Below are 17,841 nucleotides of genomic sequence, written 5' to 3' on the forward strand. Positions count from 1 at the left end.
AAAGAAAATCTGTGGAGGGAGTTGAAAGTCCGTGTTGCCCAACGACAGCCCCAAAACATCACTGCTCTAGAGGAGATCTGCATGGAGGAATGGGCCAAAATACCAGCAACAGTGTGTGAAAAGCTTGTGAAGAGTTAGAGAAGACGTTTGGCCTCGTTATTGCCAACAAAGTGTACATAACAAAGTATTGAGATGAACTTTTGGTATTGACCAAATACTTATTTTGCACCATGATTTGCAAATAAATTCTTTACAAATCAAACAATGTGAGTTTCATTTTTTCCCACACATTCTGTCTCTCATGGTTGAGGTTTACCCATGTTGACAATTACAGGCCTCTCTAATATTTTCAAGTGGGAGAACTTGCACAATTAGTGGTTGACTAAATACTTATTTGCCCCACTGTATATATATACTAAAAACGTGTTAGTCCACTATCAGTATTGGCCGATACCAAGCAGTCAACACTACTTTCTAGTTGAAGTGGGAAGCTAGCACCTAATGAACGTACAAACGTTCATTGTCTGCCAGCCTCCCAGTTCTGAATGGATTGGACGTCTACTCGTGTAAAAGGCTTAGGGTTTAGCCAACTCATTTCAATTCACAACAGAAGGATGATTAAACGCCAAATGTGGCAAACAATTAAATACGGGGTGAACCAACGATACACTGATTGAAGAAGAAAAAAAAAAAAAAAACTACTACAGCTGTCTTTAAATCTTGGCACTGTGGGATCCTTCGCCAGACAGATCTTCATTCTAGTTTGAGTGCGCTGGAAGCCCAATTGGCTCCCGAGCAGCAGAAAACACATGCAGACATGCAAACACAACCTGAAGAAGTTTGGCTTGATGTCAACAGTCACAAAAGTACAAATGGAGAACTCGCACGCACGCACACACAGAGCGGAGCGCAATGGAACGTTGTCTTTTAACGCAAAGTCTCCCAGCCGGCCGGCGCCGGCGCAAAATAATCCCAGCGGTCCTTCCTGTGCAGCGGGAGCTGGCTTCTTTTCATCTTCTTTATTTTACATCTTACTCTTGGCGTCCAGAGTTTTCTAGGTAGTTTATTCGGCGGCTCACACTCTGATGGGGAGCGTCTGGCTCATTTGTTGGCGCACGATTTCTTCGCCGTTGTCCGGACTTTTCCTGTTGTGCCCCGGCAGCGTCCCTCCGAGCCTCAGCAGGTCCCTGCAGGCACAATTTGCACAAAGTCAGCGGCGGGCCAAATGATACGGACGCAGAGTGCTGCGCTTCGCTAGAGTTTCCGCTGCGAAGGTCTCAAATGATTTGACCCGGACCTTCGGCGTCTGCTCGTCGTATTGCTAGCGCTCTTTTGCCAGACCTCTACTATGCTTTGCAATCTCACAAATGTCACCAAAATGATGTATCGCAATCATGCGGTGATTAGAGCTGAAACGAATAGTCGAGCAACTCGAGTAACTCGAGTTTAAAAACTGATCCGAGTAATTTTATTCACCTCGAGTAATCGTTTATTTTGACAGCTCTAAGCATCACGTTTTGCTCGGACTACTTTTAATGCGGGACAACGCGCTGATGTCACGTGCATAGAGGAAGAAGCAAAAAAAAATAAAACTTACTGCAGCCGACAGCCGCTACAAACGACGCCGACGTTGCTAAATACTAGCCCGCACGATGCTACGTTGGTAGCAGGTAGCGTCTGATGAGTCTCAGAGATCACATGTATGTTGAACTAGATGCGATTTGACAGACTCTGCCGCGTCTGGGCAGCATTAGTAAACAGCCGCCATCTTAAAGCAGTAGAGCGCTAAGTGCTAATAAAGAGCGCTAAGTGCTAATAAATAAGATTAACGTTACTGTCACTAGCTCAAGTAACGTTAGCCCTGCGGAGGGCTAGGTTTCTATTAATTATGACCACTTTCGATGCGTGGCTAACATGTCTTACATACAGGCTTTAACATAACATAGCGTTGTGGAGTGATGAGGGTGTAAAATAAAAACTCAATAATGCTAACTATCAATTTTAGCTGGATCAATTATCATTGCTGGATAAAACACCAAGTAGCACTGGTCCCTAATGTGCTCCAATACAGCCTGTATCATACATTTATATTGAACACTGCAAAAACTCAAAATCCTATTAGGATTTACAGTTTAGACTAACTTAAAACTTAACTAGAACTTAAAAATGGCTTGACACAAATAGAAATTCAATCGAAACACGAGGGAAAAAATCCTAACTTTTAAGTGATGTGTGTTATCAAGCGTAACTGCATTTTTAGGTATATATACAGTATATCAGAGGTTGCGCTAGACTTTTTCGTTGTCTGTCATTTTGACTGACAGGGTCATAAAAATCCGGTCATAATCTATTTTTACCCGTCACTTAAATTTTTAAAATGATTATAATGACATTGTGGTGACTCTTTGTTTGGCATAATTCACCTTCCGTACTTGTGTGTCCATTTGGCCGAGCGCGTTACCGGCTACGACACAGTCACGTGACAGAGACACTTAAGAGCCACGCGCGTTCCGGCTTGAATAGAGTTCACAGAGAGCAGCAGAGCTACAGCGGCTGGACACAGCAATTCGAGCTAACAAGACTCTTAACATTGCATACCGCTCCAACATATTCAATAGTATTTAGTTTTCATTCATTTTAAATTAATATTCTGTCCGAACAAGCTTAACAGAGAATCCACACCGTGCCATCACACATCAAGCAGATGAATATGTAACTTTTTCTCCGCGGTGACAAAAACAGCTGACTGTGGCCCCAGTAAGGTAGGCTACACATGGAACAATGAAATTAACAGTTCACCGGCTATGGCCTGAACGGAGTCTTACACCTTCCTCCTGTTGCGCATGGACTTGAATTGCGTGCCCGCTTGTGCAGTCCCTGTTTTTTCACCTCTTTTATCAACACCATCGTCGTTTTGGGGCTTTTTGAAGAAACTTCGGACATTTAGTTGCCTTGACATTTTTCAGAGTAAGGCCAACGACGTCATACATCAAGAGAGAATAGTTAATTAATATGCTCACTCGCCACCCTGTGGTCTGGGGTGTGAATTGCAACCTGTCAAAATGACAGATGGACTTCAGTTTTTTCCGTCACCGTTTTAAAAAAATCGGTCAACGACGGAAAATATTCGGTTAACGCGACCCCTGACTCAGTATATATATATATATATATATATAAGATCTAAAGATTTTTTGAGTGAAAGCAGTGAATTAGTCTTTTATTCTAGTTACATCTGAGATGCAATTGTTGGCTGTTTTCAACAATGTGCATCGAAAATAAAGACATTGATTGACTGAAAATGGTTCGAGATTAGATGAAATGTCTTGTTTTCTCATGTATATTTATAAATGCTCTTCACCTAAAAATATATTTGTTTTATCCGATTACTCGATTAATCGATAGAATTTTCAGTCGATTACTCGATTACTAATATATTCGATAGCTGCAGCCCTAGCGTTGATAGTCGGAAAGTATCTACGTAAATCTTCGGGAGCACTTTATTTGAATGCTCCTTATGACAGTGTCGTAACTGTCATAAGTAAAGTTGGCCGATAATGACTTGTTAACAGCTAACCCGATATTGTCCAACTTCAGAAATTCGATACCGATACCAAACCGATACGATATATGTGGTCATGGACTTAACATATCATGGCTAATTGTATTGTGATGCTCCTCTGGATGCTAATAAAAATAATGCTCACATAACAAATCCCAAGCATTTTTGTTTGGAGACATCTAATGGTCAGTAAGCATTACTGCATTACTGAATGCTCATTGACGCCGAAGTCGCTTTGCCGTCACAGCAACGCAGAAGCATAACTCACGTTTTAGTACTCTCCAATACCGATGATGTCATTTTATTACCGTATCGGTAACACAAGTTCAAACAAATTTACATGTCAATGAAATAATACGTGCGGGGGAACACTACCATAAAATTGGTTTTGCAACTATTGCTACTGGGCCTGGACTGTGTCACGGTATAATGAATTAAACACACACCGTCAGTCTTTGGCTGTGTCATGCGAGCTTAGTTCCAATGGGCACAAAAGGTAGAAATCGCACAAGGCGTATCCGGCTCGTGTGCCAGCCGGCTCCTCGGCGTGCGCGCAGTTTGACCGGCGCCCCCGAGGGCAAGCGATATGCCAAGGATTGGCGCCGGCTGAAGCTAATTGCGGGTGGAAATATAACGGCCGACCTGGCTTTAATTCCCTCCCGTACTCGGCCTCGTGCCGGAATGCGGCCGATAGGACGGACGGCAGCAAGCGTTGCTGACGTGGAAAAGCAGCCGGTGATCAAGTGTGAGTAATAAGGCAGATTGAGGGGAAGCTAAAAGAGAGGAATGTGTTTAATTAGCTTGCTAATGAGCTTTTGAATGCATCGGGGAGCGCGTGCCGGCAGGAGTGTGCGGGAAACCGACGTCTACGCATGTTACGCTACGTGTCGCTGTGCGCTGATGACATGCCAATGATTCATTTATTGCCTCATCTGTATGCAACGGCAAGAGATGGAGGGAGGAGGAGAAAGTGCCAAGTTGTCAGAGCGTGATTTTAACGATGGTCGGCGAGATAAAACTCCACAGAGAGACGATACGGAAGGAAGGCAAGGAAGGCGTTGTCTGGCTCCATTTTCGTCACATGCGCAAAGTTGGAATGAACGAACCTTCCAACTTCAAATGGTTTAGACATGCATTGCCGTCAATGGCAGCAAATGAGTAACTAGAAGATTCTTTGACATAGGTCAAATAATCCGTTAACACTTGAAGTTTTTTTGGGCTATGAAGAAATACCATAAAGGCGTCAAATGACCCCGATACCAAACTGACTACTTTGCTTTGTCAAACAATAGACCACTCAAACAAGCAATCAAGCAGCCTAGGTGTGAAGAGGGGGTTTCACTCTGGATAGCTGCAATGAGCATCTTGAATATTTGCAAATCCAGACTTGTTAACTCCTGGGTTAGTGTAAAAATGATGAGAGGGCTATGTGGCATAAAAACTAAGACTAGCATCCAGAACTGTAGCTAAACCAGACTATCTACATCTTAGAACATTGAGTGTTAGAACATCTGGGACAAATCCCATCAAGCAACTTTACTTTGTCTTAACAAGTCCAACATTCAGTTGTCAAGGTTCACAGTTTATCATGTTGAAGCACACAAAGACCAAAGAACTCTCCACAGCAGCTCAAACAGCTGTTTTGTCACAGCACACACAAGCTTTAGTACACAGTTCATACTGTAAAAAGGGTTGTCCGCCTGATTGCCTGCCTGAGCGGTCCACTGTCCGACAAAGCCAAGGCAGCCCTGCCCTACAAACACTCAAGATGCTAATCAGAGCAATCCAACCCTGTGGTTTTGCGAGTGTGAATGGGAATGATTAATGAGGACCTCAATGCTCACAAAAGATATGCTGATTAGAGTCAGATGACCCTTCTCTGGTAATAAAAGTGATTTGTATCAACTGATCCACCCTTGGTAGTTCTAAGAGAAAAGCTAGTTATGATTTCATTTGAATGTCAACGCATTGACTTTGATGGGAATGTCACCCCTACCAACATGGCTGCCCCGAGACCAGCTGCGTGGTTTACCATTCTAATACAATATCGGCGCAACATTACTTGATCTACAAGTAGTCCCTGGGTGATGAATGAGTTCCATTGCTACTCTGGCGACGTAACCCGATTTTCATGTAAGTCGGAAATAACCCTTTGAGTACCCCAAAACAGCTACCCAAAAAGTCCAAAAATATTGTATTTTGCTTAATGATGGAGGATACACTGCCATCTGGTGGCAGTGTTGGGTCTGGTTGAACTATAGACTTACATGACTCAGACGTCTGACTGGATAAAGTATAGCTGCGCTCTGGTTCGGTCCATATAAGGCTGTAAGTCGTTTCAGCTAATATATTTTTTTGTGTATGCATTCGTAATTAAGTTTACATCTACAGTTTATGGAGTTACGCGTGAACGATTTGCTAAGAGAATTGTAAAGAAGTTAGCATTTGCAGAATTTAAAATAGTGGACTTTTGGAAATTAGGTTCATTTAATCTACTAAATTTACATATTGATCAGACTAAATGGACGTTTGAACACCAATTGTTTTGTGTCAAGTGTTTTATTGTTGAAATGTGTGATGTTTTGAACATAAGTGTGTACATGTGTGTCACAGCTTTACAAATTGTCAAAAGTGAAGGAAGACAAAAGTTTCAAAAAGCACAATTGCCTTGTTTGCTTTCTGTAAAGCTGGACAACTTCGTGCTTAGTGAGGACAGAACACGTCATATCAATAAAGTAATGTAAGATATAAGATACTGTAAGTTACAAACAAAACAAAACAACTGGAGACAAAATGGCGGACAAGACTCCGGCGTCGAAATCGTGTAAGTCAAGTACGTCGTAACCCGGGGACTACCTGTATTGTCACGTAACGTACAAGAAGGAATCTGCTTTGCCTCCTTGTAAGGCCGCCATATTTGTCTTTAGTCAGACATCTTATTTCAACAACCCCCGGGGCAGAGAGACAGAGGCTTCATCCTCTGCTTCACAGCTGTCGTATACAATAGAGGGCACAATTTCACACGGGGTGAAAGAGCACATATTGCATCATCCTTTTGTTTTTCCGTGTTGAGATTGCCTTCAGTGTTGAAGGCAAAAAAATAGCAAATGTGTGTAGAGAAGATGTAATGTCCAGTCATTCTTGTACTCTGAATTGAAATGTGTTAGCAGACAGCCAATCCATTTGAAGCAGTGTCGTTTTTGCCAGCCCTTTTAATTTTCCTCTTAGTCTTTTGGACGATAATACTTGTTAGTCTTAGTCAAATTTTAGTCATCTTAAAATGTCTTTGTCTAATTTTTGTTGACGAAGACTCAAGACTAATTCGTCTAGTTTAAGTGGACGTTGGTTTATTACATTATTTTCAATCATTATACCCACCAGGACACCATGAACTGTATGTACAAAAAAGTGGTCAGAGAGTGAAAGAGGATGCTTCTCGTTAGCATTTGCCTTATGCTAACTTGAATGCTATGCTAATGCTACGAGTTACATTTAGTGTGTGATGATCACTCAGCACAGACCTTTAAAAGCTAAAGCAACATTGGTTATCTCCAAGAAAAGTAAACAAATCTTACCGTGTGTGCGAGCCTTGAGAATGGAAAAGGACACTGTACCGGTGAGTGGGGGGTGGGGAGGGGTTGTAGCACGTCACATGTGTGACACAACCAGACACTGCTAGATGCAGGTTAACACTTAAAATGTCACACATTGTGAACATGTGACGGAAACTGTGACGCATTTTCGTCTCGTTCTCGTCTTATCAGACAATAACTGGTATTGGACTAAGTATGTTTAGTCTCCCAAAACACATTTTTAGCTCATTATCGTATCGTTATCATCATGAAAAAAATATTCGTAGACGAAATATTTTCGTTATAGTCATCGTTGACAAAAACAACATTGATTGGAAGCCACTTTAAATGGATTGGCCGTCTAGTAGCAGCCATTGAGTGTAAAGAATTTGTGAAAATCTTTAGTTAGCATGACGAACCCGATCCAATCGGAAATTAGCCACATCGCGTTATTTTCAGAGGATCAGAACCGGGTTTTGAAGATGTATTTGTTTCTTAATTGAACACGTCCAAGAATATTTGTCCAAAGGAAACAAAAACTTGTGTTTTGTACAAGACAAAACCGTCAAAATCAGTGGAAACCGCAACTAGGAGAACGCTATGCTAGCTGTTGCGGTATGATTGCATCATGCAAGAATGATCATGTCTAAAGTATGGAAATATTTACATTTCGATGTGCATTTTAATGCATTACCGTGGTATCGGATCGGGACAATCCTAGTTTGTTTTTTGTTCTTTTAGAATGTACGCATTGATGCTTAACAGATTCTGACAGTACGATAAAAATAAAACATGAATATGGAAACAAAATGAAAGTTCTACAATATAGGTTTGTCAAAAATATCGAAGTATCCATACTGAAATTTTGTATATGGCGGAAAACACAGACAAGACTGAAAAAGCAGTTTCTGCTCTTGCACCCCTCTTTAAAATAAACTGCTGTATTTTAAGACAAAAGAACTGTTGTGCTTGATAGAACAATATGTCTATATGCTGCCATAGCAGATTCATGGCGCACTTAGCCCATGGACTATTTTTAATCTGTCCGTTTTACCCTGAAAACCCCCGTTTACAGATGTTACGCAACCGCTTTTGTTTCAACCTAGCCTTAAAAAGAAGGTAAGTAATTATATCTATTATTCAAAATGTCTGCAATTTTTAGCTTAGAAACATAAATTGATGTTTAAATTTTAGTTTAAAAAAAAAAAAAAAAAAAAAAACGACTTTAAAAAAATTATTCACTCGCATATTTTAAACTTTTAAACAAATGATGTAACAATGAAAAATTTGCCGTCTGTAAAAAAGTCACGGATATCTACCTCATAACTATCGCTTAATAGTACTTTTTTTGTTACTGTCGCATTTTCCCTGATATGTTAGATGATAAATAATCGATCCCAAAAAAAAAAAAAAATTAGAAAAATAACGTTTAAAAGGGTAGCTATATGAAAAAGAAAATCTCAACCACTCCTTGTTGTCTGCGATTTCTGCATCGCGACCCTTGTTATATCACCATGTTTCACCCGTAAAATAAAATAAAAATCTGGCTGGGGCCATTCACAGCTGTGTCTTGACACTCGGTGATACATGCTACGTGGAGTTTTTGGATCGAAACAAGGTAAGTACGCGATAATATCTCGTTAAAATCGTGGCTTCTTTAATTCAGCTCTCGCGTGCTCCAGCCTCCAATTAGGGTTTTGCTGTTTAAAACATTTTTTTTTTTAAAATGCCTTCCTGTTCAAAATTTTTGTTCCCCCAGAAAATTGAGATTTTAAGCTTTCCAATGATGTATCACACATGCATTTCGGACAATTTTGAAAGTTGGCCATATTGAGGGTCTCAGAGCAGAACTTCAAGTCACCTGTGTGTTTTCCGCCATATACCGTTTGATTGCCAAAGTGTCGATTCCCAGTTATTTCTTTTAGCACAATCAAAGGTAGAGATGTCCCGATCCGATATTTGGATCGGATCGAACGCCGATATGGGCAAAAAAATGCGCATCGGTATCGGATCGGCCGACATGGAAAAATTCCTATCCAGACTTCCGATCCAGTTTTTGGGAAATCCAGTCCGGGTTTTCCAGCGCACCGCTTTACATAATCCATTCCAGTTTTTGCTTCGGTTTCCCTAAAATCCGGTCCGCACTTTACGGCACAACTTCAACACACTACATTACCGTCTCCCAATTAACCGAGAGACTTGTCAGCTGTGTGGGATCATTTCACCTTAAAGGACGACAAAGACGAAGAGGTAGAGTGCAACATATGCCACAATAAAGTCAGGCGTAGTGGTAAAGCTGCCGCTGGATTAAAAAGACAAGAATACCTGACTGCAGCTGACAGCCGCTACAAACTATGTCAACATCGTTTTACTGGAGATAATAGATATCATATGTATATAGAACTAGATGCAAACCGACAGACTCGAAGTATTAAAAACTAGATGCGTTAGTAAACAGCCGCCATCTTAAAACAGAAGACTTCCCTAGTAGGCTGTTGTAAACCTTCCAAGCGAACCTAATTAACTTTTTATCTAAAATACTCCTAAATCGGCGAAATCTTGACTTGGCTCTATCTTCAAAACAGTTTTAAAACTTTCACATGTCGAAAGTAGACAGAAGGGAAATTATGGAATAACGGGAGCAATTTTAACAACTTTAACAGTTGATTTGCAAAATTAAATGAATTGAATGTAGTTTAAAGCGGCTGATACAGAATGGGGACTTGAGTATTTTATTTACTGTTTTAAAATGTTAACTAGTCGTTTATTTAAACCTGAGAGACTTTTTATATAATTTTTGTAACTAATGCACGAAACATTAAAAGCATCTAATAGCTTGGGGGTTTGTGGGATTTTCCACTGAGGTTGTTTGTGTGTTTTGTTTTTTTAAGACAGTTTACAATATTATTTGCACGTTTTACTGACTGACTATGCCATTTCTGTTTGTTATTTATAATGTTTTGTGTTTGTCACTGAATAAACAGGTCAATTTCTTGTTACCAACTGTTGTGTGTTATTCAAACTCACCTAATTCAGCTGGCTAGTTGTTATCAAGAGTACTAAAACCCTTTTCAACATGAGTCTGACAACTAAGTAAGAAGGCTAAATAACTTTAAACTTTAATACATGCTCAGATAGGCTGGTATCGGTATCGGCCAGTATCGGGATCGGATCGGAAGTGCAGAACAATATCGGTATCGGATCAGAAGTGCAAAAACCTGGATCAGGACCAGGGGTCGCGTTAACTGAATATTTTCCGTCGTTGACCGATTTTTTAAAACGGTGACGGAAAAAACTGAAGTCCACCTGTCATTTTGACAGGTTGCAATTCACACCCCAGACCACAGGGTGGCGAGTGACCATATTAATTAGCTATTGTCTCTCTTGATGCATGACGTCGTTGGCCTTACTCTGAAAAATGTCAAGGCAACTGAGTGTCCGAAGTCTCTTCAAAAAGCCCCAAAACGACGATGGTGTTGATAAAAGAGGTGAAAAAACAGGGACCGCACAAGCGGCTACGCAATTCAAGTCCATGCGCACCAGGAGGAAGATGTAAGACTCCGTTCAGGCCACAGCAGGTGAACTGTTAATTTCATTGTTCCATAATGTAGCCTACCGACTGGGGCCACAGTCAGCTGTTTTTGTCACTGCGGAGAAAAAGTTACATATTCATCTGCTTGATGTGTGATGGCTATTCTGCCAAAATTTGCTCCCTTATAAAATTTTGCTCCCAAAGCTTTTGTGGCGCTGAAAAAGCCCTCTTTTACATTTAATTGGACTCTAAATGTTATCCAAAGGTGCTAACTAAACTAGACATCATCATAAACATACATGTGCAACTCGAAAATGGCGTAAATTTATACTTAACGACACGGCGAAGTCGTTAACAGTGAGAGCGCGGGGTGCAGTTGCTGTGTGCAGCTCATATGGTAGGATGTGTTTGAGAACTTTAGTACATGTCTTTACATGATCAAACTTAAGTAAATATTCCTTTCTTCAACGAAAGTTTGTAATGTTTACTTTGGAATCGCTGCATTCGCGGCCATTTTTAACGTTACGCGCACGCGCAAAACCGCAAGGTAGAAATTTTTGATGGGTTGCAAAATTTGTCAGAACACCGGAACGCGCGCGGCTCTTAAGTGTCTCCGTCACGTGACTGTGTCGTAGCCACTGATGCGCTCGGCCAAATGGACACACAAGTACAGAAGGTGAATTATGCCAAACAAAGGGTCACCACAATGTCATTATCATCATTTTAAAAATTTAAGTGACGGGTAAAAATAGATTATGACCAGATTTTTATGACCCTGTCAGTCAAAATGACAGACAACGAAAAAGTCTAGCGCAACCTCTGATCAGGACATCCCTAATCAAAGGTCACTAGAAATTTGTTGTCATGGGCTAAATTTGCACTGCTTTTCATACTAATGGAGGATATTTCCCTGAACTCACTGCCTAGCATTGGCAACACTAGATGTCTAATCTATTTGAAGCGGGAGGGCTGACAACTAAAACGCTCATTCGCTGTCACCCTCCCAAATCAAATGGATTGGACGTCTACTAGTGATAAACTCATTCAGAAAGTCGACTGGACGCTACACGAATAGACGTCTTCGTGAGTGAAAAGGAGTCCGCCTTTCCAATCTTGACTGAGGAGCGCTCGCGATCCAATCATCCAAACCGCTTCTTTGACTTGGGCGGGCAGTCACGTGACAAAAACACACAGTGGGATTTCACAGCCATCTAAGAGCGAAAAAGACTCCCTTCACTCTGCCGTCACCCCCGCCGAGTTGTCGCGCAGCAGGCGGCCCTCCGCCTCAAAGCTGCGTCTTCACACGGTCCCTTCACTTCACTGAAACATGCTAGCCAAGAAAAATGCTCTCATGAAGTATAGCATGTATACACTGCAAATTTATAGCGTCATCAGATTATTAAAATCTAGTCAAATAATTTCTCCATCTTGTTTTGAGTATTTAAAGAATACCGTAATTTTCAGACTGTACGCCACACCCCACAAATTTGACACAAAAATGACAGTCCATAAATAAGCCACACTGGACTATAAACTAGGGCTGTCAAACTATTCAAATTTTTAATCGAGTTAATTACAGCTTAAAAATGAATGAATCGTAATTAATCGCAATTCAAACCATCTATAAAATATGCCATATTTATTTGTAAATTATTGTTGGAATGGAAAGATAAGACACAACGGATATATACATTCAACATATGGTACGTAAGTACTGTATTTGTTTATTATAACAATAAATCAACAAGATGGCAATAACATTATTAACATTCTGTTAAAGCGATCCATGGATAGAAAGACTTGTAGTTCTTAAAAGATGATTGTTAGTACAAGTTATAGAAATTTTATATTCAAACCCCTCTTCATGTTTTCGTTTTAATAAAATTTGTAAAATTTTCAATCAAAAAATAAACTAGTAGCTTGCCATTGTTGATGTCAATAATTACACAATACTTATGGGTGCTGAAACACATAAAATCGCCAGCAGAGGGCGCCAAACAACAAAAAACAAGTAACAAGTGGACATTACACTGCTGTCATTTTAATCTGAGGGGGGCATGTGCGTTAATTGCGTCAAATATTTTAGCGTGATTAATTTTAAAAATTACCGCCCGTTAACGCGATAATTTTGACAGCCCTACTATAAACCTCACTAGTCCCGCAACAATTAATTAACTCGAGTAATTCAATAAGAAAGATTGGAATTACATTTTGCTGCTTCGAGTATTCGTTTAATTAAAGTGGCATTGTAATAGTTTGTTTTGAAAGTGTTTGCATTTAGTTTTACTGATTTGGGTGGATAGATTGCCCTCTAGTGGCAGCAGTGACTATAACAACTCATTTTACATGGCTGAGTCCAGCTGCTCCCTGTTAAGACTGACATAAACTTAAGTTTTAAAAGTTTTTGTTTGAGCTAATGTTTCTTTTAATGCATTCGTAGTTTCGTTTATAGGTGTATTTAGCCGTTTGTTTGTGGGAATATGTGTTTAAACCCTTTGTTAAGAGAATTGCTAAAGCAAAAAAAAAAAAAAAAGGCTTCATTTTATAGCATTTAAGCTAGCGGACTTTTGCTATGTACTGTAAGTTAGCCAACTGTTCTTTTGTTGCAATTATTATTATTATTATTTTTATACCGTTTGAGGCTCAACTGAGCTATTATGGAACAGCTCGCTAACATCAACTCCTCATCCCCATCATGACGCACGGTGAAGGGAACATCATGATTTGGGGCTGTTTTGCTGCCTCGGGCCATGGAAAACTTGCAATCATTAATGGAAGAATGAATTCCAAAGTTTTGCAGGAAAACCTGAGGCCTGAAGCTAAAAAGAGGATGGATGCGGCAACAAGACAATGATGCAAAACACAGAAGTAAATCAACTTCAGAATGGTTTCAGAAGAACAAAATACACGTTCTGGAGTGGCCAAGTCAAAGTCCAAACTTGACCCTCCATTGAGATACTGTGGCATGACCTAAAGATAGCGATTTATCCCAGGAATCTGACTGAGCTACAGCAGTTTTGTAAAAAATGGGCCAAGATTAGTCCTGATCGATGTGCCAGATGATCTGCAGCTACAAGAAGCGTATGGTTGAAGTTAATGCTGCCGGGGGGGGGGGGGGGCGGGGGGCACAAAATATTAAATGTGATGGTTCACTAATTTTTCTCCCTTCTGTTATTGTTTGCATACTATCCTCATTAAAATATGGAAACCTATAAATGTTTGGGTGGTTTAGTAAAAGCAGACACTTTTTTCATCTGTGTGATTTTGACAAAGATCACATTTGATGGTGATTTTATGCAGAGATGTGAGAAATTCTAAAAGGTTCAGATACTTTTTCAGACCACTCTATTTTTCTTATTACAATAAATCTGAGTAAAATTGACTTGAAGCACTGGCAGATCATTTCACTTATTCTAGTAGATTTACACTGAAAACAAGGGAGTTGAACTACTTTTTAGGAGGTGTGTTTTTGCAGTATATGTACCGATCTAACCATGAGGTCATCCTATAATGGTAAACCCTATAATGGTCTCTTGTCCCCGGGCCCCTGCAAGTCTGTTGACAGCTCTGCTCTCAAGTAGGGACTTTCCGTGGGGCCGTAGTAACTCGATTACGGAGCTAGTTGGTGATTCGCTGAAATCAGCAGCTACGCCCCTTCCATACTCTAGCATCTTGAGGAGCCGCCATAGTCTTAAAAAACTACCCTGTGGTAATACTGTTCATGTGTTGTACAATAAGAAGATAGAAAAATGGAGCCAGCCAATGCTCTATGGAGCCACGAGGAGGTGAAAGGCCTCCTTGCTATTTATTCAACTGAGAGCGTCCAGAGAGGACTTGCAGCCGTTGATACAGAGCTGTAGACGGCCCTGGCCGTTTAATTGTTATTTTTATGAGACTCAACAGTCAGCTGATCTTCGCCTCCGCCAGCTGGCTGCTTCCCCTCCCACTGTTTGTGACGTAAGATGACCGACACCGGACAGACAGACAACGTCGCTGCCGCTAATTTGGCCACGAAGAAAGGGCGCCAAACTTCAAAAACCAGACGCTGTCAACTGACAGCTGAGGTCGCATTAGACAGCACTCGTGCCGCGGTCCTCCTCGCCAGCTGTTTGCTCACCATTCATTCACTCTCGTGTGCATTTGATCGCGACTTTGATACACTCCCGCTTTTTCGGGGAGGTCTTTTGTGTTTTGCCATTATTGGATCGTTTTTGTTCACCACTGCACATAAGAGCACCTAAGCAGTAGGGGTAAGCTGCCATTTCTGTTCAGCCCGTTTTCTCCTGTTTTGTTTCGTATAAGAAGCTAGGGTAGAAGCCGTCTTTTCTTTATTTCCTTTTTACGATCAGAGGAGGAGCCTTTGGAGGAGGAGCCTGTCTAGTAAAAAAGGACGTTTCCAGTTCCCAGCAGGGGGCGCCAGGCGTAATGGGTAATATACCAATGCATTCATGTTCAAGCTGAGATACCTCACATACATGCCATATATGAAAACGACTGAATCTTTGATCAGGGAATTATTAGTCATTTACTGAATTTGGCGTCTTGCCCCCCCCTCCGCCCCCCCCAAAAAAGGCCGACTTTGGCACCCCGCCCAGGCCAGGCCTGAGAATGGAAACTCATCATTTTGATAACTTTAGATCTCTTATGTCTCATGAACAGTCTCACCAATTTTGAGGAGGATTGAAATAACTCCCAAGGTGCCAAGGTCTTAAATGTTCATCCTTTAAATCGATAAAAAATTCACTTTCAATCCAAAATACCCGATTTCCTGTTGGGTTTGAAATCAGGGTGCGGGGAACTGTTTGGAGCAGTTTTGCACAAGGTATCGACTTTTTGAATTTCAGCGCTCAACGTAAAAAAAAAAACAAATAGGAGATGCCTTTTTGAAAATTTCAAGGGGGCGCCACTGAGCCATGTTGTTGCATTTATTTCGCAAGGTTGCAAAATGATCGAAATTTACGCCAAGCCGCATGTTCACGTATGTGCGAATTTTGGTGAGTTTTTTAGTTAGCGGGTGGGGTATGAGTGTCGTTTCCTTTTGTTTGTTGTTTTGGCCAGGGCTTACCCTGAAGCCAGCTTTGTCTGTATTTTGTATATTCTGTTCAGAGTTTGATTGTTGTAAATAAATTGCGTCCACTGGTATAAGTGTGGCTTGTTGTATGTTATGCCTTAGCGAGCTGTTCGTGGGATGTAACGAGCAAAAACAATCCACCCTAGGACTCCGAGCTGCTTGAAGGTTGGTATGGAATAAGATGTCATTTGTTTGCGAAGACCGATTCGGGTTCTTTTAAGAGTATCACTGAATACACTTTTAGAGGTCATCTTACCCTGAGTACGTGCTGGTCACCACTTTGAGGCTGCCGGCGTTCCGCAGCAGCTTGTCCAAGGTGTTGACGATACGTGAGAACTTGGGCCTCAGGTTGCGCTCCTTCATCCAACACTCCAACATCAGCTGGTGAAGCACCATGGGGCAGTCCATAGGCGGGGGAAGACGGTAGTCCTGCTCGACGGCAGTCATCACCTGAAGGACATGATTGGGACAACTTGTAAGAACTATATGTCCTCCAGCTTGATGCTAACACATGATGAGGAACCACCCTAAACGGGCTAAAGGATAGCATTTAGCAGTGGAGCAGACAATTTTGCTGTACTCACAGACATACTGTATATTTTTTATCCTGTAATTTTTTAAAAATTTCCATACATCATTTTTTGTTGTCTCTCAGCTGCAGATCTAGTTTTTATTGCATTACATGCAAACCTATACGAGTATCAAATGACCTATTTATGCAACATTTCTACCAACTTTTTTCTAAATTAAGTGACAGTTTTTTTCTTTCTTCTTTCTCTGTATTCAAGGTGAGAAGCTGTAATGTCAGCTTCATTTTCCTGCCGACAATTGGGAGCCATTTAAATTGAAGAGAGAAATCCAATTGAACATGTTCAGAAGCTTACATTCCTACAAATCTGGTCAGATAAGCTTGTAATTTGCCGCGCTTTGAAAGGATCTTATTACATTTTATTCCCCGGGACCCGGCAGGAATCCGGATCCAGAATAACTTGACTTCTTTACAGCTATTAGCATTCTAGTTGTTCACTCACGAAACCTTTGCCGTTGTTGGTTTATTGTAGCTTTCAACTCGTTCGGTGCCAGTGAAGACGATAGAATACAAATTTGTATTAAAAATAGATAATAAATACAAAACTTATGACACAATTTTGTCAGTTTTCTTATGACGCCGGTGTCAAACAGTGTTGTTTTCATCAACGACGACGACAATGAAAATACTCAACAAACAATTTTTTCATGACGACATGACAACAATGAGCTAAAAACGTGCCCCTGGAGACTAAAACATAACGAGATGGATGCCATTTGTCTTGAGCTGTCCCGTGAATGTGTCGATGAGGATAACATGCCGTCGACGGTAAAAGGCGAGGTAAAAAATTATATAGTAGTCCTTCTCAAAAAAATTTGCATATTGTGATAAAGTTCATTATTTTCTGTAATGTTCTGATTAACATTAGACTTTCATGTATTTTGGATTCATTGCACACAACTGAAGTAGTTCAAGCCTTTTATTGTTTAAATATTGATGATCTTGGCAAAAAAGTCTCAAAAAAATTTGCATATCATGAAAAGGTACTCTAAGCTACTAACCTAATCATCTGAATCAACGAATTAACTCAAAACCCCTGCAAAAGATTCCTGAGGCTTTTATTAACTCCCAGCCTGGTTAATTACTCAAAACCGCAATCATGGGCAAGACTGCCGACCTGACTGCTGTCCATTAGGCCTTCACTGACACCCTCAAGCAAGAGGCTAAGACACAGAAAGAAATTTCTGAGCGAATTGGCTGTTCCAAGAATGCTGTATCAAGGCACCTCAGTGGGAAGGAAAAAGTCTGGCAGGAAACGCTGCACAACCAGAAGAGGTGCTCGCACCCTGAGAAAGATTGTGGAGAAGGGCCGATTCCAGACCTTGTGGGAGAAACGTCCAAAGCCACTGTGTACATGCGTATGCTGGAATTGGGCTACAGGTGCCGCATTACCCAGATCAAGCAACTTTTGAACCTGAAACGGCGGCAGAAGCGCCTGACCTGGGCTACAGAGACGCAGCACTGGACTGTTGCTCAGTGTCAATTTTGCATGTCATTCGGAAATCAAGGTGCCAGAGT

At 41.0% G+C, this 17,841-nt stretch overlaps 1 protein-coding gene across 2 annotated transcripts in view; it reads right to left on the bottom strand.

Annotated features, from left to right (window-relative positions):
• Positions 1 to 342: 342 nt before the first annotated feature.
• Positions 343 to 17,841, bottom strand: part of ephb3a (eph receptor B3a) — a 124,597-nt gene continuing 107,098 nt past the window's right edge. For both annotated transcript variants that reach the window (XM_057856919.1, XM_057856920.1), the window contains exons 14-15: positions 15,991 to 16,184; positions 343 to 1,187 (exon numbers count right to left, since the gene is read on the bottom strand). In XM_057856919.1, the coding sequence (XP_057712902.1) occupies positions 1,076 to 1,187; positions 15,991 to 16,184 (306 nt within the window). In that variant the 3' untranslated portion in view covers positions 343 to 1,075. The remainder of the gene's footprint in view (positions 1,188 to 15,990; positions 16,185 to 17,841) is intronic.

This window comes from Corythoichthys intestinalis, chromosome 14 (genome assembly GCF_030265065.1).
Source record: "Corythoichthys intestinalis isolate RoL2023-P3 chromosome 14, ASM3026506v1, whole genome shotgun sequence".
NCBI lineage: Eukaryota > Metazoa > Chordata > Actinopteri > Syngnathiformes > Syngnathidae > Corythoichthys > Corythoichthys intestinalis.